At 39.6% G+C, this 26,199-nt stretch overlaps 1 protein-coding gene across 3 annotated transcripts in view; it reads left to right on the top strand.

Moving 5' to 3' along the window:
• The window catches only part of ATP10A (ATPase phospholipid transporting 10A (putative)), a 110,827-nt gene that overhangs the window by 36,353 nt on the left and 48,275 nt on the right, over positions 1-26,199 (top strand). For all 3 annotated transcript variants that reach the window (XM_039714500.1, XM_039714501.1, XM_039714499.1), the window contains exons 2-3: positions 6,780-6,984; positions 24,266-24,351. In XM_039714500.1, the coding sequence (XP_039570434.1) occupies positions 6,780-6,984; positions 24,266-24,351 (291 nt within the window). The remainder of the gene's footprint in view (positions 1-6,779; positions 6,985-24,265; positions 24,352-26,199) is intronic.

Raw genomic sequence — 26,199 nt, 5'->3', positions numbered from 1 at the left:
ATAACTGTATGAGCATAAAGGACCTATGGAGAAACAGCTAGATACTGGAGCCTCCCTAAAGATAGTCTGGCCTGAGTGACACTTCTGTGTTTGCATTAGTTTGAGGTTCTCCTTCAGAAGTTCCTGCCCTGCTAATTAGCTCCCAGGTTTTTTTAGTTAGCTCATGCCTAACCAGAAGATTTGTCCCAGCACTTCTAGGCCATTGACTGGAACATATTTTAAATCACTGGGAGCAGAGATGTAACTGAATCATTCTTTTGTGCTACCCCAATCTATTTCTACCTCCCGAGATGAAAAGGAAGGACCTGGCTGACATCAAGAACAGATACAAAGTATGCTTTGTACATGCACAACAGCTCTTTGACTGTCTTTTGTGGAGGGATTTTCCTCTTCCACAGACCTAATTTCTTGCTGTTTCTTTAAAATCCTACTGGCCAACCTCAGCTGGCAGGGAAGGCAAAGGAGTCAGATTTCTTTTGAAGTAAAGATGATTGTTACTTCAAAAGCAGGTCAGCGGATGGGCTTGGACTGGGAAATGACATTTTATCTGGATGTTTTGAGAGGCTCGAAAACCTCTGGGTTGCAGCTGGAATGCATGCAGGAAGGGGTATGCTCTATAAGCCAGGTCAAACAGGCTGAACACCCCAAAAAGTACAAGAGAACATCTTCCAAACTTCTGGTACATGTGTTTTACAAGCCCTGATGAGGTGAATGTAGGAGCCTGAGCTGGGACTAAGCTAGGGCACCACTATTTAGAAGCATGGGTGTCCCAGCCACTGGATCTGATAGAGCAAATCTGCATCAGCCATTTTCACTCATTAACTGTAATTTCTGTCAATGAAGAAGTAGGTGAAGTAAGAAATGATTACCTATTAGTCCCCATCCTTTCAATTTAATGTATGAAATTTCTAGCATGCAGACCTTACACAAGTGGAATAGATTACAGCTGCATGGCCTTCATATTTTTTTGCCAAGTATTACTTATGATAATTTTCCCAAACTTAAAAAAGAAATTCTAGAGAAAAAGCAAGACATATTTTATCTTGTTATTATTATATACATATATACATATGTTATCTTAAGTAATTTTTAAAAATTCCTTATTGTGCCAAAAAAGTTAAAATACATTCAAAAGAAGTAAACAATTATTTTTGTGATTTCTGAATGGAGACAGTTTGAAAATCTTCAGCTTTTTGTACATATCAAGTCACCACTTGATGGTCTGTCTTCTGGACAGCCTACACATCCAGAAAGCAAAACTATGAGCATGATACTTATCAGCTCGTGTTGCAAAGGGGACCAGAAGAAGAAAAAGCATAACTAATATGAAAAGAAAGTGTCATTTATGAGTCTCTGTGTTTCTAAATTAGAAACTGTCATTTAAAAAAAACAAAAAACCAATAGTTTTGGTTTGTTCAGTTTTTGCTGAACAAAGTAGCAGTTTTGCCACTAACTGAAGTCAGTCTCAAGTTTGGCACTCACCTGTAGGGGGTTCTGCTTCAAAACAGAGCATTGGCCAAATATATGCAATAGACTAATACAAATTTTTAATACCAAAGAAAGTATTTTTCTCTGTGTTCATACACTTGAAAGGATGTTTCAGACTTTTTGTGTGCATATTCAAGAGCAGATATGCTAGGATAATGGCACTTTATCATTACAATTTGACTCCTGTCAGGGCCACATTTGCTGTTGGCTAAAAAAAGTGTTGATATCAATGCAGCTGTATCAGCTGACTTTTCAGCTATTCATCTTTAGATTTCTGTCAATGTTTACCTGTAGCAACATGCTCAGAAATGTGAAAGCACTGGAAAGTTCTACTTCCAATTGTGGCAGAGATGAGCATGAAGATTTACGTGAGTGTGGGTTTAAACCACAGCTGACAGATACATTCTTTGCATGCAAGTATATTGATAAAGATTAGGTTGTGGGCAGGAGGATGCACACATTTGAGTTCAACAGAACACGTTATAGTACCTGGGCATAGCTGTCTGAAATTAATAGCTCATCATTGTGATTTAACTAGAGAATAACAACAATATCTATTCCTTCTGCAGAACGGCATTAGTTCATGGCAGCATATTGATTTTTAGGACTTTTATCTAACTCTCCAAGCTTGAAAGATTTAGTATGTCTGACCTCTTCCTGTGGTTCATCATGGTTTGCAGCATTCATGTCTTGTAGCATCAGCCTTAAGTATATTGTAAGTAATAAAATGTATCTTCAGGCTCGTTAAATGAGGGCAGGTAGAGTTAGAGTTGTGGGGTGTCAGCTTCTGGCCCAGATATCCATGTCACAGTTTCCTGTGACCACTGTAGGGGACTGGACTCACTGAGATGCTGCCTCCCATTCCTGTGTTCCTGCCAGAATTCTTTGAGCCTTTCAGCAAGATATTCCAGGACGTTTGATGATGTTGAAGTAAATTTGCCAAAAGATTTTATTAACAAGTCCCTGCAAACAGTGCCTGCAGCTGTCACAAATGAGTGGTTTAGGCCATTTCAAGAGTAACAGTCAAAGGTATTACCAAAAGCAGGTTTTAATATAAATTTGTGAAAGCATGACTTAAAAGAGTTTGATGGCAAGGTTCACTCTATTACTAAGAGATTAAGCATACAGGGAAATAAAATTATAATTAATTTTGCATATTTTACACAACAACCAGGGTAAGGGTACATAGGGTAAGGGAGATTTCCCCATTTAGTCATGAGCTATGGAGTGGAATTATGAGTTATGGCCCCCTTGCTTTTTAAACTTCTGAGGAGCCTAAGTGCAACTCAATCCAAACTTCTTCTCAGTCTTCATCCATGGGATATCTAAAGGATTTAATGGGGAAATCCTGCTGTTGGGTCACAAGATTTAGAATGGATTAGAAAGCACCCTTGCTTTCTGAACTTCAGCTGCAACATGGGTGTGGCTGAGTCCAGTTGTAGCGTCAGACCTGGGAAATTATGTATGTCTGAAGCATTTAGCAGCACTCAGTAATTGACTAATTTAATGTTTACAAAGTGATTTAATAGGACTAACCTTAATCAAAATAGTAACTCAGTTATCTGTAGGGTGTTTAAATCAATTCATACATGCACACTCACAGACACAAAGATGTGTGTGCACGTGTGTCTATATATTTATATATAGGCACAAGGGTACTTGTTAAAAGTTCCACTTTGTTTCACTGCAGTGTCAGTGAATTACTCACATTAAATATCTTGGCATTTCTCAGTGGGAGAGGCTTGAGTGTCAAGGACTGGGGTGTTGGCCCAGGCCAATTCATCAGCTTTTGGTGACAGTCCTCTGAGTCTTGATAGTTTGCAAGCTCTGAGTGGCATCCCACTCTGAGGGACATGCTAGTACAGCCTACTGTGGTCTCAGAGGCCCTCACGAAGGACCACTCTCACAGGATGACTGGCATTTTTTCCCTTGGTCCATTTCCATCCTGACTGTACCCCAAGTTGATAATTACTGAAATCATTCAAAAGCCCAGTTTCACTGGAGTTATGATTCAGGTGAGTAATGTTCCAAGGGTTTTAGGGGATGACTCATTGCCCTCCTTGGTCAGACAGCACATGTGCGTGATATGAGCGGTACCACTCCACCTTAGCTGTGCAAGGGTTCCTGGTGTGGTCAAGGGACATTTCACTGCCCAACTCATTACACAAAAGCCAAGGCCTATTGAGAATTATTGAAATTGTAAGACAGGCTTGAGGAGGTAGAGCAGACCGCAGAGGGGGTAGGGAATGCACCACCACAGAAGCCCTGTACTGAGACTGCAGAGGACTGCCATCCTTTCGGGCTCCTTCTCTTATAGAAAGTCTGGCTTTTCTAACTCTCTCTATTATATAATCTTACTGGCACAATGTAACAGCAAGAATAAACATTTAATAGGTAATGTAAAACATGGACAATAAAGTCCTGTCTCTGCAGAATCAATGGAAAAAGCTTAACCTTATCAATGGGGTCACTTGATGTGTTTGTACTGGCTGCAGAATATGATGGGTGTCTCAAGGTGATCTAACCTGCATGTTCAGAGGACTAGGCTGAGAATGTTAAAGGAAAGCTTTGTAGGGCCTGATGTAGTCACGGTCCAGAGAGTTTCTGAACCACCCCATGTAAAGACAGTATCATGCCATAAATCTGAAGAGAAGGCTTGCAGTGACCACTCATTGGCTGCAGTGAGATAAGTCTCTGTTCAGAGCTCTGCTAGAGGACACAGAGCAACCCACTCTAAAGAGGATTAGAAAGTAATTTTCCATGAAGACTGTAATTTTCCATCCACTATTGACCCTTGTTAGCAAAGAGCTGATCAAGTGGAATATGGGGCCAAATTGTTCCCGTGTGCCTAATGAAGGGGGCTGTGCCCTGGGCCCTGGTGCATATCCAAAAGGCCTCATATTCACAGATTTATTGAATCATAGAATGGTTTGGCTTGGTATGGACCTTTAAAGATCACTTAGTCTGATACTCCTGCCAGAAGCAGGGACACTCTTCAATATATCAGGTGGCTCAAAGCTCCATTTTGAACACTTCGAGGGATGGGGCATCCACAGCTTCACTGAGCAGCCTGTTCTAGTGTCCCTGCAGCCTCACCATAAGAAATTTCTCCCTTAAGTTTCATCTAAACATATCCTTTTTCAGTTTAAAACTATTACCCCTTGTCCTGTGGCTATCAGCATTGGTAATAATTGGGGTTTTTTACAAGTCTCCTTTATATATTGAAAGACCACAATAAGGTCTCTCTGCAGCCTTCTGTTTTCCAGGCTGAACAATTTCATTTATTCCAGCAGAGCCATTTGGCCTTGTGTTGCTTAATATCCACCCTTCCTGCCACCGTGTATATAGTTGTGGCAGTTGCTAAGCATGTGAGGGATGAGGAAATGCTAAAATAGCAATGCTATTTCAAACAATAGAAATTAAATAAAAAATAGTAGTGCTTATAGCATAGTATGGGACTACTTGCTATTTTTATCCTGATCGTGCTTTTGTGCTGCTGCTCCTTGTACATGCATTAGTACATCACCCAGTTTCACAGTTAAATTAAAAAGGATGAAGAACAACAGACACATTTAAAGGGATTTGTAGTTACAGATTGCAGAGCTAACAAACCCTTCAGATCTGCAGTGCGGTAATTTGTACCGTATTATGGCACACTGGGTTTCAAAGCAATTCATACTCATTAGCAGAGAAAGTTAAATGTTTGTTTCAGCCTGATTATGAAGAAAATGTGTAATTTCAGCCCCTAGTAGGTGTATTACTTGACTTTGTTAGAGATTATCATGTTTTACATTTGGTACATACTAATCCTTTTCAGATTTTAGCAAAATAGAAATCACAGCCATAATTTTCATTCTTACCTTTATAAACTGGATTTTAAAGTGAAGAAATTCTGGGGGATATAACCTGATCTGATATCTGACCCTTTATTGTTCAGGATTTTGGCTAAATACATGAATAAATGCCAATTTAGTTACTACTTCTTCTAACACCAGTGAAGGCATAACAACAGTGTCAGGATTTCCCTGTTTCCACTTTGTTACATATCTATTCACATTACTGCTGAAAGTGATGTTTTTAAAAATAATATACTTCAAACAAGACAAAACAGCTGCTGCCACCTATCCCCACCCCTCATCAGAATCCCATTCTGCCAGTTAAAGTGCTGTCCCAGGAGACAGTCTCTGGTGACAGTGCCAGCATTGACAATTATCTTGGTCCTCACACAGCAGAAAGCCTTCTAATGGCTTAGAAAAGTGTCAGTATATTAGCAAATGGGAATTTGCAGGTGGTATTTTAACAAGTCAATATTGGGGCTGTTTTGAAATTGATTTCTTTCAAAATCACAACAGAATAAATCACTTTCCACAAATGCCAAGAAAGCACTTGAGTCTGTGCCTGCTGTAAAACTAAAATCTGATATTTTTGCTAAAATTAATTTAGCAGTCACCTGTTCCTTTTTCCTCTTGCTCTCAAGAAAAAGTTAAAAACTAAAAAAGTAGCAAACTAGCATGGCCTTTAAAACTAGAGAGGTTTAGTGCTTTACTCCAAAATGAAAGGTTCAGGATAACTAAGCAGGAATCAGCTATGTAACAGATTGCACTCTGGCTAAAATGGGAATAGCGTAGAAATATTTAAAAGAAATTAGAGTGTCCTTTCCCAGTAGAGTAGTTAGGATTGCATTTTACCACACAACATGTCCTTGTAGTTCTAGGTTTAGTGATGAAATTCCTCTCAGTTAGGGATCTTTGTCCAGCTATGATGTGCAGCAGTATACAGAGTTTTTCCCTGCTGGAAAAAGGGAACTAGGGGAAGCTGTGTGAGGGTGCATCAGAGAGTGGCACATGAAGGGAGAACATTCAGGAGCCATTCCAAGCAGGTGTCCTGGGCCTAGACCTGTTCTCATGTCTCCTAAAAGTGACTCATTTTCACACAATATGGGCACGCCTCTCCTTCTTGGGGTCATATGGGTGACTCAAAGCATACAGGGAGAGAAAGGAGAATGTGTGAAGCTCCTGTTTACCCTGCTTAGTCAAGTCTGACATCAACATGTTTTCCTCTGGATTTTAAAAGAGGGTCTTGGTAACTCAGACCTGTTTCTGAGTCACTGAAAAATGGCCTCTTGTCACTCTGCATTGACTTTTCCCAGAGTAACTTGAGAGTTCCCGAGGACCTTCCAAAGGCACTCCTGTAGCAGGTATTCCTGTTACAAATCAAACCAGATTTATCAGAAGCATCTTGATCTGTGCAATTTTTTTCATTAAAAGGCTTGTATATGGTTTTTTTTTCAGAACTGAGAAGAAATATATAAGCAGATACTGGAAAGAAGTGAAAGTTGGAGACTTTGTGCAGCTTCGCTGTAATGAAATTATACCTGCTGACATATTGCTGCTCTCCTCAAGTGATCCCGATGGGCTGTGCCACATAGAAACAGCCAACCTGGATGGTGAAACTAACTTAAAACAAAGACAGGTGGTGAGGAGGTTCTTAGAGCTGGTAAGTCTTCATTCCTAACTCGCATTTAAGATAAGAATTTCTTTCAAGAAAGTAACTGGTTACCAATACGCTCCACACCAGCTAAATCTGCTCGATCTAATAGTGCTGATGAGCTACTGTTATGGTTGTCATTAAAATGCTAGCACTTGCCAACAGCTGACCTCATCATAGTATCAGAAGTTTTACCATAATTTTTCCCTGAATCTGAATAGGAATTATTTGGGGCAATTGTGTGTGGTTGGAAAATATTGGAGGATTTTAATGGCTTCTATTGTAGCTTGATTCTTGAAAACACATTTTAACTGCCCAAGGAGAAGATACTTAAATATAAACATGTACTTTTTCTGCCTGCAAACCAGATCAGTTTCAATTAGGAATCTGCCTCAAACTCTGTGTTGGAGAATATCCCTCCAGCACTTGGAGCATTAAAGCTTGTAAGATTTAAAGGGACAGCAAGCATTCGTTCTGGAGGTATCTGTGCTCAAAAACTGTTTTACTGCTCTCTCGCTGTGCTTATCTCTCCCCACCAGCACTATTTTGAAACAAAACATAATCCAGATCAGTTACTGACAGCAGAATTAGAGGAAATTACCTGAAGTTTTACTTGCTTTAATGATCTTATTGAAATCGTATTTATTTGTATGCCCTCCTCTCCCATCCTTCTTGCCAGCTAACTCCAGCTTCCTGTATTTGTCAAGGGGAAAAAAAATATTATTTAGAACTCAGCTACATTGGTTCTCCTAGTAGCACTTCTAGTTTGAGGGATTTTGCAAACAATGGGAGCTGTTGCCCTTAGCACTGTCATCAAAGGTAACTACAGGAGCCTGTGGTTGTACTGAGAAAGATCAGCATTAATGAAGTTATTATCCAACCAACAGGATAAAAGTCAATATGCCTTCCAAATAATTGTTTATGGTAGGTAGACCTTTTCTCTAAATAGCTTGTAAAAATGTGACATAAGGATTTGTTTAATGATCAATGATTTTCCACACAGAATTTAGACATGACATGGCACCTACCACTGTGGCAACAAGCTCAATCAGCTACAGGCCAAATGTTTCAAAACCTCTTGTTGTTTCAAAGTTAATTGGATTGCTGCTCAAATGTCCCATCCTGTTCCTGCTGAGAGGAAATCTCTCCTATTGGATAGAGCTTCAGGGAAGTGCTCAGATGTATCACAGTTTTCTGCCGACACAGACTTCTTATGTGACTTCAGGTACATTATGTAGGACAAAAACTGTAGATTTCGTTTAGGTAACTGAACACAGGTGTGTTTTTGCACTTGTGGGTACAGTTAGAAGCTAAGGGCACATTCCAGCTCTGCCTCAAAGGGAAGGCACCAGGTCCTCCACTCATCTAGAGCAGATGGTTGGATTTCTGTGATCTGAGACTACTGGACACATATCATTAGGTGTTGGTAAACATGGTGAAAAGAATCAATATGTCCAACTATAAATTATCAGAAAACTGGCTTTGAAGACCCTTGCTGCCCAAAGGAGTTCCTTATACTGTCTTGGGATCACCAGCTCCATGGCAGCAGAGTAGTGATTCAGCATTCCTGGAAGCTGTCAGGCTGAGCAGACACCTGCCAACCCTACAGACTGCCCTGCTCCTGTGAGCTGTGGCACCTAGATGTGTGCCTGAGCCCATCAGTTGTGGAGTCACTTCTGTGTCTTCAACCAGCAATCCCATGCATGCATTAACCCAGCAGGAAAACCAGGAGGGAGTACCCCAGCAACATTATGTTTGGCATACTTAATGAGGTTTAAATTGCTGATTCAAACCAGGCAACTAAAGACTTCAGCTCTGGAGTTTGTACAGTTTGGCAAGACCTGGAACCTTTAGGCTGTTGTGTGGAAGTGAGTGGCCATTTCCTCCTCAAACAGATTAAAGATTATCAAAGATGAATTGGGCCTCATTGAGGAAGAAGGCTGAGGAAACAGTTCCTGCCTAGGGAAACACAGCTAGCTCTATGTGCCAAGCACATCACAGTATATGTGGCATGGCTACCTCATCATACCTTGCTTTACTGAGGAAATGAGTTGTCTTGTAGATACTTGCAGTCAGCTTTGTAGACACCTAGCACACCTTGGATCTCCAGCCCATCCTCCTTCCATGTCTTAGTTCTTTGTATCTTAAGGTGATTATGGAACTTTTCTATCTCAGAAGTGGGCTCAGAAAAATGTGGATAAATATTTTTTAAAAATAAATTTAAGATCACAAGGTGCCAAGCTGCAGTAGCTGTGAGGTCCATAGTAAATTGTCAGGGGTTAAACTGAGGTCAGTGACAAAAAGCTCATTCATTCAAATGAAAACAGGACTGGTCCTCAAGGAGGCAAGTATTGAAAGAGAACTTGTAAGAAAACCACATGTGATTGCCTCCCCTCTCTTAAAATAGCTGAGAAAGCAGGAAATATCCAAGCCTGGGTTCCTGCATCAACTAAGCTGTAGGCAAAGTGCACACTTGCAAGTAAGAAGTCTTCAGCAGCTGCAGCATCACAGAACCTCTCTGTAACAGCATCCCAGCAGAAGTTATCCAGCAGAATACTTGCCATCCTCATTAAAATCCTGGCCAAAACCTCTCTAAGCATACTGTTAATTTAATTTATGCAGCAGCATTAGCTTTCACACTCCATACTAGTAAGGATAGGCTCTTACTGTTGATTCTTGAAGGTATTGCCTTGCTGAGAGATACTTAGCAGTGGGATGAAGGGAGGTGCTTGGAAAATGTTGGATGAATAGTAGGAGGACAGCCAAGTAGCATGGAATAAGAAGGTGATGCCTGTCTGTTGGACTGAAGTTCACTTCCTATCTGGATATGTCTTAAGTTGTCACAACTGGAGAGAACTTAGTGCTAAATCCCATAAAATACTTTGCATGACCAAAATTTTCTTGCACCTAATGCTAACCTTCCTTTGGCCAAGCCTTAGAGAAGCTTATTCCCAAGTGTCTTACAAAACCTGCATCCCAACCTGTTCATGCATTGGCTGAGTATGCTTTTACTTTTTTGTATTTGCACTCTCCTCAAGAGAACAACTCTCAGTTATGTTCATAACTGTTTGGTTCTGTGTCATTCTGCAGCCCTGTTGTTCAAGCAGGAAAACAAACAAATAAATTATATAGTCCTGACCCTCTCTTTCCCACACTGCTAAACACTTTCCCCACCTCCCTTACAGAATGACGTGCCGTGTCATGTGGCTTATCACGGGACAAAAACCAGATTTTTTGGAAGCTTCTTTTCAAAGTATCAGCTTTTAATAGCTGTCTTTGAATAATGTCTCTGTCAGTATCTCAAGTTTTTAAAAACTTTTACAAAGGTTGGCTTGTCTGTGCTTCATATATGAGCTAACTGATAACTTTGGAGCACATGCCTGTGAAGCAGGTCAATGAAGGATAGCTATTTCTATACCTGTCACTCAGCTGGGCATGGGAATGGCGTGGGGGTGGCAGCAGGCACTGTTGTTTTAAGCTAATGCTGTGCTTTCTTGATTCTGTTCCTGCCTTGTGTGCACCCACACGATTTACAGCCCCACAGGTCTGTGCTGAGCTCTCAGCCAGCCTGGCTGCCAGTTTGGGGTCACTGAAGTGGCGTGTGCACTGGGCAGTCCTCTTGCAGCCACTATGTTTTCTCCAAAGGCCAGCAATGTTATGTTGGGTGCAACTGTCCTCTGGAAAGGCCACTGTTCCTTCAGCATCCTCTGAAGGATCTTTGTGTCTTTCTTTTCAGCAGTAACAGCGTATAAGGTCCATAGTCTCAGAGAGGAAAAGGCCTTACAGTTTCCTTCTTCCAAATCTTTGTTCAGAAAAGTAACATTCCGATACCCTTTTTAGTCTGATTGTTGCAGAACCACTAAGAAATTATAGAAGCTTTTCTCTATCCTTGTCTCCAGTGCTTTGCAGGCATTATTTTACTCTGAACATATGCTCAGAAGGTCCAGGATCGGCATTTGTGGGCTTGGATTGCATCTCCCCACTTGTGAATTCTAGGAAACTATTTTCCTTTATAGTGCAAGTGACCATAAATACTGCTTATTTTAGTGCTGCTTTGAGTTGTCTGAGTAATTTATAGTAGACTGGGAACATACTGCTTGTTAGCTTTGCATGTTTGTTAACGAATGCAGTCTGTCAGACATAAACCTGTACTTTGTGTATGTGATTCTACACCTTATCAATGCACAAGCTGTGAGAAGAGTCACTGATACATTCCTCTGGCTTCCATGTCTGAAGACACCAGTTTGAATTATACCTTGTTGTTGTAGACTCAAAATAGACAAGAGAAAAGAAAATCACTTAGTGAGTAGATTAAAAAAAGGAAAAAAAAAAAAAGAAAACAGGAGGTTTAACAAAGGCCTTGACATTTTTTCCTCCAAGACTTTAAATACTGTGTTCTTGTTATTCTGCTACTACAGCAACAGGATGTGTTAGAAATGTTTAAAATAGCCATAAACATACTTCTGCATGCCATGTTTTTAAAACGAACAGGATAGTGGACTGTCTTCACCCTGAAATACTGATCAGGTTCATGTGTGCAGCTTGACTCACTGGCAAGTGCAGCGAGGAGAAAGCACTGTGCTAAACCTCACTGTTTGTGGTCTAACAGTGTTAGCCATGACCAGTAAACATCTCTCGGGAAAAACAAAAAAAAAGGCAAAGAAAAGCCCCAAACCAGCTCTTTGTAGGTATTCTGCCCCTTTCCTCCTAATTTCAAACCCACCCTCACTGCTGCCAAGTCACAGCAGCCATTTCTGGTCCACTGGAACTAACAGGAGACTCAGTAGGCAGGAGGAATCAATGTGTTTTCTGTGCTACTCTGCAAGCTGCCGTGCCACCACACCCTCTGCAGTTGCTTATGGAATGTTTTCCATCCATCTGAGACGTCATGTCAGCCGCTCTTCAGAGAGTGGATAAGCAGATACAGCTCGGGCTGCGAGAGCTCAAAACTCCCTTTCAGATTTCATAAACTTGATTTAGGATATTTTGATAGTATGAATCTAGACTCATGAAAAACATTTACATTTCCGTGCTTCACTGTTTTTACTCAGTATGCCTTTTAACAAAATCCACAAAGACTCACTGTGGATTCTGGAGCAGCTTATGGTTTATTAACCACTGCCCCTGTCCTGGATGTTTATGTGGAAAGCTTCAGTTCAGCTGAAATCTAAGCTAAATGTAGCAGCTGCCATCCCCTGTGAGAAGGTGCATGTATCCCTGTGGGGGCTGGTGGGGGTAGGAGATGCATTTTTTCCCTTCTGATTTTCCCCTAAGAGTAGAACTTCGTTCAAAACAAACTTATTACTAGCATGATTAAACAGGTTTAGATAAGCCTTGCAAATTACTTTGTGACTGCTTATTTACTTCGTCTGAAAAGCACATCTGAATTTGGTGTCTGCCTGTTTAGGAGGTTCATTTGCATGCAGACTAGCACCAAAATAACTGATGAATCTGATTTCCTCACAAGTCAGTTTGTGAACACTTCTGGAATATGTATAAATGCAGAGCCTATGCTTACTGCAGGCATATCTTTTCATCAGTCTCAGCCTGGAAGTTGGGCTAAATTGACAGATCCAGCTTTCATTCCAGCCCTTCCTGGTCCTGCACTGTGCTGGAAATACATTGGCTACAGCTGGACTTAGAGACACAATCCCACAGCTCCCTGTACCAAGCATTAAGCCATTTATACAATTTCTTTTTTTCCCTGTCCCAGGGAAAAAGTCCCAGGCAGAAGCTGCCCCAGAAGAGAATTTGGTTTCTAGAAGGGCTGCACTGTAAACTTGACTTGGTGGATCCAGGCTGCTCTGTGTATGAGGTACTTTAGCAAGGCCAACTCATGCTGATTGTGTGTAAGCAGCTCACAGGGCAGCCTTGGTATCTCAGTGTACATGTTGCTTGTGTATTCAGTTTTTTACACACTCAAAGAAAAATTTTAAAAAAACCAGAAAATAAAGCAATTTTCAAATGTCAGTTTAGCCTAAACTGAGATAAGATTTCCTCTGCAGCAATCTGCACTGTCTAAACGAGCCCAGTTTGAGGGAACAGTTGAAGTTAAACCAGCTCAACTTCTAGGCAGACTAGTTTTCAACTTAACCTGTTGATATGAGCTTCTTATCTCAAAGAGTCTGAATGAGTCTTCCACAGAAAGACAAGAGAGCTATAGCTATATTCTCCCTGTTACTTTTTGTCTAACTAGTACCCTCAGGCAACCATCCACCTGCAATTAGTGGGAATAGTACACTATTATAATCTAGTAGATGGGAATTAATCAGCGTACTCACTGTTGTTTGACTCAGTGTTGTTTTGACTGTGAGTATTTTAGTAAGATAGAATCAAGCCACAATAACATCAACTGCCTCTCCAGCATCTTTTAGGAGTTGTTATCCCTTGTGCAGTACTTTTTCACAGTATTTTGAGAAGGTTCAGAAGATGATGAAAATTGGTTTGAAAATTCCAGACATGCACATGTTAAAACATCAGATTACTGCTCCATCCCACAGGTGTTGCCAAAATTAATTTTCCCAAGGGAAAAGAAAGTTTAAAAAAATTAAAACAAACAAGCAAAAGTAAACAATGTTTTTTTTCTATGCACCACCAGAATATTAAATTAAAACCTACTGGTTTTTAGTTTTACAGTTTAGCTGAAGATTTTAGAGAAAAAAGTCTTGTAAAACGACTTGAGTTTGTCAGTGCAAGATTCAAGCATGTGACACCCTGAGAAAGACTTTTGTCTGAGGTAATGCATTGAACATTCAGGAGGTTTCTTTAACAGAAGTGAATTGTTATGAAAATCTCTGCACCTATATTGTTGTATTTTTTTTGATAGTATCTTGTTCAGAGATGACTTGTGTGGAAAGTGTGGGCATGTCTAGTTGAAGAGGAAGCAACTGCTGTCTCTCTAACAGAGAAACAAACATATAACAGATGCGTGCAGAACAGCCTGGTGCAGAGAATGACCCAAGTCGGTGTTGTGGCAAACTCTGAGCTAAACTTGCTAAAGGAAGGCTGAGAACAATTTTTCACTCCACACTTAACCATGGCACTTAGTCAGCATGGGGCATGGGGAAATTTTAAAAAACTCAAGAATGATGGTTCACTTCCTCTTTGGTCAGCTTTGGGCACCGTTATCACCTCCTTCTAGTTTCCATTGCACAGGTGTCCAGGCCACAAGTTTGCGTTTTGAGAGAGCTTCATTAGAGAGAAAAAGAATTTGAAAAACTGTAAGAGAAAATTTTGGCTATAGTAATCTAAGCAATAGCAGGGAGGGGGAGAGTAGATGAAGAGTCCTGAGAGTTTGAAGAGTGCTGAGTAGTTGACTTTTGCCATTAGCATTAGTTGTTTGATTTTGTGTTTAAATGTAGATTAAAGGGGCTAAATTGATGAATCTAAGTTTGAGTGTCATGGCTGTGAAGGACTTCTCATCCCTAGGGTAATCCTTCCAGCACTGGTGGAACAGTGGTGAATCCATGTAAGAAAATGTATTATGCCAGTGCTTGTGCTGTGTTAAAGCTCTGTAGAGGCAGGAAATTTCATTTTCTTTATCAATAACCCAGGATTTCTCGATTTTGCTGCTTCCTTGAAAAATTATTAGAAAACAAAAGAGCATTTCAGGTCCATAGAGAAAATAAAATGCTATACTGCTTACCTGTTACAGAAAAGTAAACATTTACATTTAAAGCAAGAAGAGATTTTCCTCTTTTTTTTTTTCTGTCTTGACTCTTCTGATATAGCCTATTTCAATTTTACTGAGTAAATGTTTATTTCTAGAACTGTTTATTCCTTAGGCATTCATTGGCCTGAGAACAGGAAATACCTGGAATATATGTTCTTGGAAATTTGGTGATTTTGTAATGTAGCACTGAGAACTCATGATTTTAGGGCCAGGACTTTTGAGCGGGAAACACGTCATGTTACAATGGCCTGTGAAACCACAACTCCAGATGGCAGTATCAGTGGTTAGGAAGGGATGGAAAGACCTTCTTTTCCAGAGCAGAAGGGTTCACAGTATTGAGCCATATATAACCCCAATTACATTGGTATGGTCTCACTTTCCTTTGAGAGTACTGAGGAGGAGAAGGGGTTTGCTTTTCTGCCAGAAAATGCAGAGGAACAGTATGAGGAACTCCTGTATTTATTTCAGCATCAGGGATGTGAATCTCATCCCACTTCTCTCTCTGCTGCTACTCTCCAAGTCTTTTACACAGTTTAGTGGTGATAAGCCATGGTGGTCATTAGAAATTTGCATTGAAATGTTACTTACGTGGGAAGTGGCTGGCTGTATGTCTCAAAACTGATATTTCAATAAAACCATTAACATTTCTGTTCATTGGTTATCCATGGGTTCATACTTTCAAGCTCTGCTATGACTCTGTGATGGTCAGATACTTTACATTACACGTGTGTGCTCATGAGAGAGAGAGAGCTGTGGTTGTCCTGCAGGTACGTGACTAGACAAGATATTCTTCTCCACACAGCACTATAATGCTTACTCTTCTATTTGGTGTTGAATTAAAAATATCAGTAGTGAATGGAGATTTATAGGCAGAAGTGCTAATACCCTAATTCAGCTTTCTTAATGGTACAGAAAATAGACTGGTTTACATCAAAGCAGGAAACACAGCCTTTTGACTTCCAAGAGAAAGAGAATTTGATTTAAAATACATATTAGTTGTCTTAAGCATTTTCCCTTCCTCTTATTAACTTTTCCAAGCTTCTCTACATACTATATTTTTGGTAAGACTTGATTTAAAAACAGATTTAAAACTATACCCCAAATGGCCTCATATACTTGTACAGCAATGTGGCCTGTATGGCTGAGATCATGGGGATCTGACTTCCAGGCTGCTGCCGTGTAATAGGAAGGGCTAAAAATGACTTTGTCCTGCTAGTAGCTGCATGGAGGTGGGTCATGTCAGCTACTAAGAAACCAAAAGCTGTCTCCGGGTGCTTCATAGGAAATTTGTGATCTTTAGGTTAGATAACTGATAATGACATGGCAGAGAAATGAAACAAACTGTTTCATCAATTGATGTTCTCCTTGTTGGTCTTTTGTGTGACATTTTTTCCCACTGTTGCCCTTCAACATCTCACATTTTTTTGAATGCTTATAATAATGAATATATACATAAGAATCATATAATCATGGGGTCATTTGGGTTCTAAGGGAACCTTTAAAGACCAGTTAATCTAACACTCCTGCTAAAGGCAGGGATATCTTTCATTAGATCAGTGTTCTCAAAGCCCTGCTTAACCTGAATCTGAAACCTCTGTCATGGGATATCCACAGCTTCTCTAGGCAGACTGTTTCAGTATTTTACCATCCTTTTAGTAAAAAATGTATATTTTTGTCTAATCTAAATCTGCTCTCAGTTTTAAAATGGTACCACTTGTCCTGTCACTGCAAGCCTTGGTAAAAGTCTCTCTTGGCCTTTCTTAAAAGCTGCTTTTATATATTGAAAGGTCTCAATGAGGTCTCTCTGGAGCCTTGTCCAGGCTCAACCACTACTCTCTCAATCTTTCTTTGTAGAAGAAGTGTTCCAGCCCTCAGATCCTTTTTTGGGGTCTCCTCTGAAACCAGTCTTACCTGTTATACATCTTACTTATACCAGACCTGGACACAGCCCTCCAGATGGGGTCTCATGAGAGTGGAGTAGAAGGGAAGAATCACCTCTCTCAACTTGCTGGCCACACGTTTTTGGTGCAACCCAGGATACAGCTGGCTTTCTGGGTTGCCAGCAGACAATTCCAGCTCCTGTCCAATTTTTCATCCATTGGTATCTCCAGCGCTACTGCCCAGGGCTGCTGTCAATCCATTCATCCCCCTGTCTGTACTGATAGTGGTAATTGCCCCAGCCCACATGCACATGGCCTTATTCATGAGGTTGGTATAGACCCTTCCCTTCAGCATGCCAAACACAGCACACAGCTCGGTGTCATCTGCACACTTCTGAGTGCATTCAATGCCACTGTCTGTGTCACTGATAATAGTACTGGTCCCCAGTACAAACCCTTGACGATCACCATTCACTGGTTTCCAGCTGTATACCAAACTGTTGACTATAACTCTTTGGACATGGCCATCCACCCAATTTCTTACCCATCTAACAGGCCAAATCAAGGCAGAAGACTGTATCAAAGCAGAAGTCCAAGTGGTTGACTTCTACACAGAGGGTAAGACAGGTGATGAGGAAAGCCTGCACAGGAGTAATAGACTCTGCTGTGCTGCTGTGATCTAATTTAACAGGTCATATTCATATACATGTACATATTAATGTATGTATGATTCCCACACTTACCTGAGCAAAGCATACAGACTATTGAAGACAAGACTATGCAGGAACTTTGTAGTTATTGTGCTTGCCTGAAGTATGAGGCTCTCTAGAGAGCTAAAAAGGGAAGCAAACCTCAGTCTCTGCCATAATGGTACATTTTTGTTCCCTTCAGCTCCTTTGCTAGTTTTGGAACTGACAAGGCCATTGTGAGTTTCCTTTCATAAGATTCATGCAATCAGCTGGTGTCTGAAAAATAAAACACCTTTGAATTCCTTGAGAAGGTGTTCTTCATTTTGCTAGTGGTAACTTCAACATGTTGATTGCAAAGGAGCTTGTTCAGTAGAATAGATAGCAGATGAAAATAGACCAGAGGGGAAGCTGCTAACCAAAGTGATCTGCAGCCATCCCAACTTCCCCCCTGTTTTGTGTATGCCAACCACAGCCTGCTGGCCTCAGACTGACTGTTAATCTTCACAGCTGCACCTCCACCCTCTCCACAGAGCTAAGAGACAAGAACAGAAACAGCTGGGATTAAGCAAAGAAGGTTCACTCTGAGTGCCATGTTTGCAGTAGGACAGGCAGGTGATGGTAAATGTTGATAATAAATATGAATCCAAGAGAAGACAGCATGCCAGTGTCCAGCTTGGGAAGTTTTTACTTGATTGTAACACCTTCTCACGCTGGAGATGCTCATGGAAAGGCTGACAAAACTGTGATAGTGCTGATACAAATGCTGCTCTGTAGTATTTAGAATAAAAAGTGTCTTTTCATTAGGACTGCTTCTTTCCCCCTGTGCTCCCCTGCACTTTCCAGGAGCTGGAGTCTTTCAGTTCCTTAGGCAATTGCTGTATGTTACAGGTTTCCCTCACATCCTAGAGACATTTCTTAAACATGATACCTTGTGAGGTGAAGCTGCTTTTATCCAGATTCTCTGTCTCCAGGCTGAAGTAGGGTCATCAAGCTTTGGTGTGTTTAACTGCATCCTGACACTGCAGCTGCTACTATTAGGTTTTACTGTTCACAAGAAAACCCTGGCATTACTAACCACTCTCTTTCCCGTCAGGACTCTGATGTTTTGGGTTTTATTTGTGGAATGATGTAAGAGCAGTTTGGCATTTCTCTCTTCTGGGTGAAGGATCTTAGTCCTTCCCATAGCCATTTCTTGTGGCAGAACTCATCCCACAAAAAGTCAGACTGTCCAGTAGTCTGGACTAGAGCAGGATCAGGGCAAGGTATATTCAGAAGCTGACCTGAGCTGTTGTGCTGGTACTTTAAAATGACTGTGCAGTGTTTTGCCACTAATCAATGGAAGTTTTCTTCCAGCACGTAAGAAATTAAGCAGAAAGACTGCTAGAAATCTTTCCAGAAAGGCGAAAGCACTGGAAACTGGGGACAGTTACATTTGTCTGTTAGTGTGAAGCAAGTGCTGCAGTAGCAGCATGGGTTGTACACAGAGTTTTGGGAGTCCTTGAGAGGCTTGGTTTGTGGTTTATTTGAAGTGCTAAGCTAAAACTGAGGTTGGCTCTTAAAGACTATGCACCCATTCATTTATTTCAGTGACTAGCTTTTGGAACAGGCAGATACCACTTTCTTAATTGTCCAGATCGAGGTCTGTGTTTCAACCTTGACATGCACTTTTCCCTTACCACTCTCCAGCACTACTATAGTCCATAATTTTCAGTGCATTGTTAAGGGTGGCCATCATCCTGAGGGACATTAAAACTTGTGTGTTTGTATTTTCAGTGTTGTTGACATATTTTTTGTTATTTTTGTTCCGTGATTGATTAACAGCAGGTTCTTCAGCTGGCTGTTACAGAATTACTGGGATCTTCCTAGGCCTTTTAAGCAATACATGTTCTTTCCTGAAACCAGAATATTGCACTGTTCCCCCATATTATTTTCTACAAAGAGGAAAACTTTGGTCAGCCAGAGGAAGATCAACTCCCTAAAATGTACTTGACTTGCTCAGTTGTTCCAGTGTTTCTGGATAATGAACATGTGTTACTTTTAAACAAACAATACTGAAAAAAAAATCCAATTATAGTAGTAGTTTTAAGTGTGAAAAACAGAATAGTTAAATTCTGATGCACAGCTGGCTCTTCTTAGTTCCTAAACAGCATAGATCCAACTGTTTCTTCCTTTTCTTGTGAATTAGTGGCACAGATGAATTGTACCATAGAGACTAATGCAGTTTAGACACGAAAACATTTCACTCTTTCAGTATATAAACAGTTCATATGCTTTGGGTGCATACCGTCAGTATGTAATTCCAGTAATAAAAGGTCAGATTAATTTTATATGATAAAGGCTATATAAAGCAGTAACAGGATGGACCTATGCATTAACAAGCTGTGTTCTTAGTGAACTTAAAAGCTTTTAAATTGGAAAAGCTATTTTTCTGTCTGAGGCAGATTTTTGTCTATTAAATATTTTCTTTGAGTTGTCCCCATGACTCCATTTCTCCTTTTTTTATTTCCTCCAGACATACACGCCAAAACAAATCCCAGAACCCTCATCAGCCCTGCACTGCAGGGAGAAGTCTGGATAAGATCCCCAGCCTAGCCAGTAAACACAATGTGATAAGCGGGTAGCTGTCACTGTCACCCAAGGGCATCCTGGCTACCCATTGCTGTCCTATTGGAGGGAAGGACTGAACATCAAAGTCAGGTTTCTGCAGCAGTAAAGTAGGGCAGATGCATAAAGGAAAACATTTTAATAACTATGCATTATTAATATCACTAGCAGGCTATTAAATCACCCATACAACAGGCATTTAATGAAGGGAAATATGTTGTTTGAACATTGTGTAATTGTCAAACTGACTCATCTGGCATGCTTTACTTCTTGAGCTATGACAGTTTCGTGAGGTTGCCAGCAGAACTGAAAAGGTTGGCATTTCACTGTGGAGATTCAGAATCATCTTACATCTGAAGCTACAAAGTCATATTGGAGACGGCTAAATTCAGTCTGCTTTTTTGTGACAAATCTTTATACTGTCTTCATCTGTCTACCTGTTGGTTTCCCACTCTATAAAGACATTGTAACATTTTCTTTCCCTCAACACTTTGTCTTTTTAGGGTATAAGACACAGCCCAATTATTGCAGACCTAAGGTGTTGTTTTAAATGGAACCTTTTGTCAGTTTTAATAGCTAGTGCATTGTTAAAAGGCTAGTCACAAAACCCTTTGCATCTGCAATTTAACTTTAATTTGAAACTCAGCTTTGAAAGAATCAATATTTAGCAGGTTTTTGCAGTTTGACTAGGTCTGCTTATGTAAGGAAAACAAGCTTTTCCATTGCTGCATTTAGACTAAGAGTGAATTTCCCAAGGCTTTAAGAAAGTGGAAGAAATAGGATATATGTATAGGCCGTTAAACATTTTTCTAGCAAGAGGAGTCCTGAAGAAATGAAATACATTCCATGAAATCCCTGAGTATATAAAATACCTAATGTAAGTATCACCGTGTGTCGTCTTGACAAATTTCAAACTTTCAGAAATACCTGTGAAGGTATTCTGACTTGCTAAGAAGTCAGCATTTTTTTTCCAAAAAAAAGCAGTGGACTAAAGCTGTCTTGGCAAAATCAAAAAGTGAAGTCAGGGATTTTTTTCATTTTGATATGACATAATATGGCAGAAGAGTTGAGCAAGAAGTGGGTTTTACTCCTCCAATGTATCTCTTCTGAAGCATAGTAAATCATTAGAGCATGGGTCTGGGCTCTAGGTTAAGCACTACCTAGTAGTAAAATATCTGCCTTGAGTGAAAGGAGTAAGTTTTGCTTTACTTTATTTTATGGGGGCTTATCCTTAGAAATAGTCATAGCAAGTAAAATGTACATTGTAGCAAAAGTAGAACTGGTTGTTCAACAGAAATAATGTGACTGACATGAACAGAATTTAGCCCTGGCCTTTGCTACCCTACAGTTTTGTAAAATACTCTGGGGAACTTATGTGCAATCAGTGAATCTCTCCCCAGTTTTTATCAGCCAGAGTCTGTTGTTCAGGCCAGTGGTGCACAAGGCAAAAGTTTGGGACAGCTGCTGAGGTATGAGATAAAAAATTATACATACCTTCAGAAAATTAAAAAAAAATCCCCCAGCTGCTTTTTGCATGACCCAGCCTTGTTGATGCGCACAGGGGGATGATGAGAGCACCTCAGAAGTCAGGATTTCAGGGAGATTAGGTACTGGAAAGCCTCATCTCAGATTGCAGTCCGTCTAGGCATGGAGCTTTTCATCCCTCTTGGTGCTGGGACAGCTTTAATGCCTAATGCCCAGCAGTTCTCTAAGTAAGATACACAAAATCAAGCACATCAGGTAACTACTGCACAAAGGTCTGGGCCAGTTCAATGTTTGACCATATTTTTATCTAGTTTCTCGTGTCTTAACAGTGATGCAGAAATTCAGTGTAAGAGAAAAATAAAGGTAGTGGTGGAGATTTTTTCTTTCATGGACTTTTACGAAGAAAAAAGAGCAAATCTGTGTGCTGTAAAAGCAACAGTTTTGCCTTTAGCTTCTGTCAAACTGCAGCTTCTTGTAGCTGCTAATACATGAGAACATCGTCATGAGTTGGTGTTTCAATTGCTGCTGAAGTGTGAGTATCAGCATTAAAAAGAGCTAAACTTTGATCATTGTGAAATCTTACATTAAATTTGTGCTTATTTGTAACCACCGAAAGCAGTCACACACAGGCTGTATTTAACATATTTGTTCTTTCATTTACGAAAAGGTATTTTCACATCAAAACAGTGTCATCAGCTGTAATATACAGTGTATATTTGCCCTTCCATTTCACAGGGAAGAGATGGAGCAGTTTGATTTATTAATAAACCAAAGAGCTTTTGCCATAAAACAGAATTCATCAGCTTTTTTTCCTTACATAAACTACTATTCTAACTGGATTTTCACTCCCAGATATTATCTGGGTAAAGACCATAATCACATCTTTCAAGTTAATTGTAACAGAACACAAATATACCAACAGATTTAATGATAAAGGACTTTTAGTTCCAAAACTGAGTCATAAATGAAAAGAAATCAACAAACAAAGGAGGGGAAAAGACAATATTGCATGGTACTGATGGGGAGGTCGGGTACATTTAGTTCTCTTGACAGATCTTGACAAGATCTGTCTTTTTTTGTGAAGACTTTAGGAGGCTCTGGTATTAAGTACCTTTTTTTATCTTTATTTGTGAAATATAAACCATCATGGCAGGTTTTCTTAGCAGAAAGGGAATCCAGCTGTCCAACTGTTCTAGAAGGTAATGTGTCCAACCACATTCTCTCTCCTGAGTTCAGCAGCCATACATTTGATTACATTGGGCTTTATTATTAGGTGTCTCTAGGATTCCCTCACAGACATTCATCAAAGATGTTAGGATTTATTTCTTATCTTTTTTAAGACCATTGAATGAAATATTGTGCTAAATTAAATGTGTTATATATATTATGTTATAATAAGGAGAAAAGAAATGTTTCCCGTTCCATCCAATTTATAGATGCAGTTTAAGCGACAGTGGTGAATATTTGTAGATTATTTTTCCTATACCTTTTATTTTTTTCCTTCTGCCAAGGAACATATTGGGGCAAGGAAGGAAAAGATCATCTGGGACAACAGGCAGGTGTTATTTCTTGCTAAGGCTCAGGTTCTTTACTGCCAAGCTTGATGTAATTTGGGGAGTCTGATTCTCAGCAAAGCAGTCCCAACTCAGAGCTGTCCTTTGTTTTTACTACTTTTTTTCCCCCTTGTTTACAAGCTGAATTCTGAATGTCAAAATTTTGCATTCCTCCAGTTGGCTGTAGCTGTCTCTAAGTGACAGCCCATTTTCACAGTTCTCTTTATCATCTCGTGTTTCTTGAAAATACAGAAAAGGTTTTCAAAAGTCTCAGGTGTGGGTGGTTTGAATTGTCACATATATAGTGTAAGTCTGTCTTTCTTCCAGGTGTAACCAGCAGAGAAAAGGAGGGTGTTGGTTTTGATCCTGACATATCCTCTAGTTTATTTTATCTCTTACTCAAAATCTGATTTCTTTCACCTGAGTAGAGTCAACATCAAAACACCCCAGAGACACCTGTGTGTTTCAGAGAAACTGGCAATAAGATTGTGTCCTGTGATTACTGATTTTCAGTCAATCATTCTCACAAGTTTACTCTAAAAAGTAGTGGTTGGGGTCTCCAGCAGCTCAGCAACACCATTATATAGCACAACATACGAAGTGCTGTCAGTATTGAAAACCTTAATAATATGAGAATTCACTATTAGTTCTTTGCTTCAAATGCTATGCAAAGCTGTTTTATAAAAGTCGTACTCATTGATGGAGAGAAACAGCCTTCTCTGCAGCACCAGGATCAGATATATCTGCTTTCAATGTGTAGTTTGAGCTAGCAAAAAAGGGAGAACCTTGATTTTTATTTAACAAAGTAATTCTGCTGTGATATGATGTTTTTCCTCAAACACAACAAAGGTGCTGTCAGCAACAATACCAGTTTCAGAGTAATGAGATAGACAATCAAGAAGATTTTTAAATGATAATTAAGAAAAAGTTATTCTGCTATACGTCTAATTTACTATGGTAGACTAATTCATCTCCGTTGGCATAAAACAATTAAGAAGGCTTGATAATATTTCAAAAGCTCATGTTAGCTTTTTGATAATTGGCAGTGTATTGACTTATATTGTTCTAAATTTTTGCTGGCTTCACTGAACATGAAGGATAATGATAATATTTAAGATTTTGAGATTTTTCAAGTAAATTTCATTTTTTCCACTGCAGACCAAAATAATTTGGCATATTCCAGTTGCAGAACAGAAGTGATCCTTGTAAGGGAGATTTTGGGAGGCATCTTTAGAAATTTTTTCCCAGGTCCCTTTGATTTTCAGTGCCTGTGGTCTGCATCTTTGCTTTCATTGCCTTTGGGGAAAAAAATGGACTTTATAATATTACAAAAACTAAAAAAGAAAGTGATTTTGGACAAAATTTTCACATCTTTGCTCTAAATAATGAACACTCTTATTATTCTAGGACTCAGAATTTGACCCCTTGAAGTTCACCAGTGTGATTGAATGTGAGAAGCCAAACAATGACTTAAGTAGGTTTCGAGGTTACATGTGAGTATTTCATATAGTATCCTTCAGTATACACTTCTCTAATATGGAATAAAATAAATGCTTGTTTGCTTTGTGCTGTCTTCTGTAAGTTGCATCATCATCTCATCTAAATAGGGCTGCATATTTAAGGCTCTTTTAGAGGATCCTCTCTTCAAGGTGCGATGGGAACCTCATGGTTCCATTCTGTATGATGGATTTATTTGCTACCTTCAATCCGCTTACACTACAGAAATAAATGTATGAAGCACTGCATTTATGGGCACTCTTCTCCTTTTCCTCCATGGATCAAAAAAACCCAATTGGAAATATGAAGAAATAGAAAACAAGTCCAAGAGAGGCAACAAACAAGCACAATCTGTTGTACACTTTCATGAAGATGGGTCTATTGAATATTTCTTTTAATACATGTGTCTTTGAGGAAAATCAGAAGGCAAAACTGATATTTCTCCAGCCATGGCACTGTTCTTTCTTCTATTCAGATAAAATGAAATGATTGACTCACACAATGGGTATTCCTGTGTATTATCACATCACCTATGCTCACTTAATTCTAAACAAACAGAACTACGTTAACAGGGTGCTCATCTGTGGCAGTCAGTCCTGCTCAGAAACAAATGGTTTAGGATGTGCAAATGTTCTAGGATTTGCTTCTTATGTAGCCTGGTCTGTAGTGTAAAAGTATGTTGGTTATGGTGGCTTAGGAGATGCACTCTTGCATCACTTATTTTTCTACAGTCTGTTAACCATGTGGAGAGTGAGAGCCCAGGATACATAATTTTTGCCCAAATTTTAATGACGACAGTTAAACTGACACTAATTCCATTTCAAATACAATGATTTACCACCCGTGTTGATTAGGAATGATAAGCAGTATTAAATTGTGTAAATGTCACAAGGTAAATTGCTGGAGCTCGGGGAGTTTTTTTATAGTGATGCCATTTACCACCATAGTTACTACTCTCAGATGTCACAGATTGTGTAGGATGTACTGTCAACTGGTGTAAATCAGGACAGTTTCTTTAAACTACATCAAGTTGTAGTGTGGGAAAATGTGTTTCTTTATTTAGCAGCACAAAGCTTTACAGTTCATGTGAAGAAAAAAGTTTAGTATTAGACATTACTGCATGAGGGTGTGTAATAGAGGGCCTGCTCTACTGTAGACATGCCATTTCCAGATATGGAAATGGAAAGTTTGGTAGCTTTTCTAGCACACTTTATGTGTGAATCTTAGTCCCCAAAATATTGAACAGAATACTGTAGAAAATATGCATAAATTTTTCTTCCATTTTATATCTATTTATTCACTCCATGTGGAAAAGGTCTGTGGCATGTAAGTTACAGAACTATTTGATAGAAAACATGGTATTATCTTTTTGATGACTATTGTTTAGTATTGATTATATTTAATCTTCTTTGCATTATGTAGTTTCACAAATGATGTGAATATGTTTTGACACAAATTCTGAATCTGGCAGAAAGCATCAGGTGATTTCCAGCTCTCATCAGCTATGTTCCAAGAGATTTACAGCCAAAGGCCCATGGGCCATTAGAATTAGAGAGTGGGGAGCAACCCCTCAACAAATAAATTCTCAATCCCCTAATTTATCACAGAAGAAGGCTTTCCCCCCCACTTTTTAGAGTTCCTTCATTAGTATAATGGAATCAGGAGTCTATTTCAAATCATTCATTAACAAGACGAATAGCAATTAACATATCTAAATTGAAATGACATGTCATTGTCATGTCAAACTCAGATCTTAATTCTTGTTCAAAATTTTACCAGTCGTTGCTGCTTGAAATAATGGATCAGATAGCTACCAGCCAATAATAGCTCAACAGAAATGGTAC

Source organism: Passer montanus, unplaced genomic scaffold, assembly GCF_014805655.1.
Source record: "Passer montanus isolate IOZ18808 unplaced genomic scaffold, ASM1480565v1 scaffold3, whole genome shotgun sequence".
In the NCBI taxonomy this organism is placed as follows: domain Eukaryota; kingdom Metazoa; phylum Chordata; class Aves; order Passeriformes; family Passeridae; genus Passer; species Passer montanus.
This window is presented reverse-complemented; position numbering and strand designations above follow the sequence as displayed.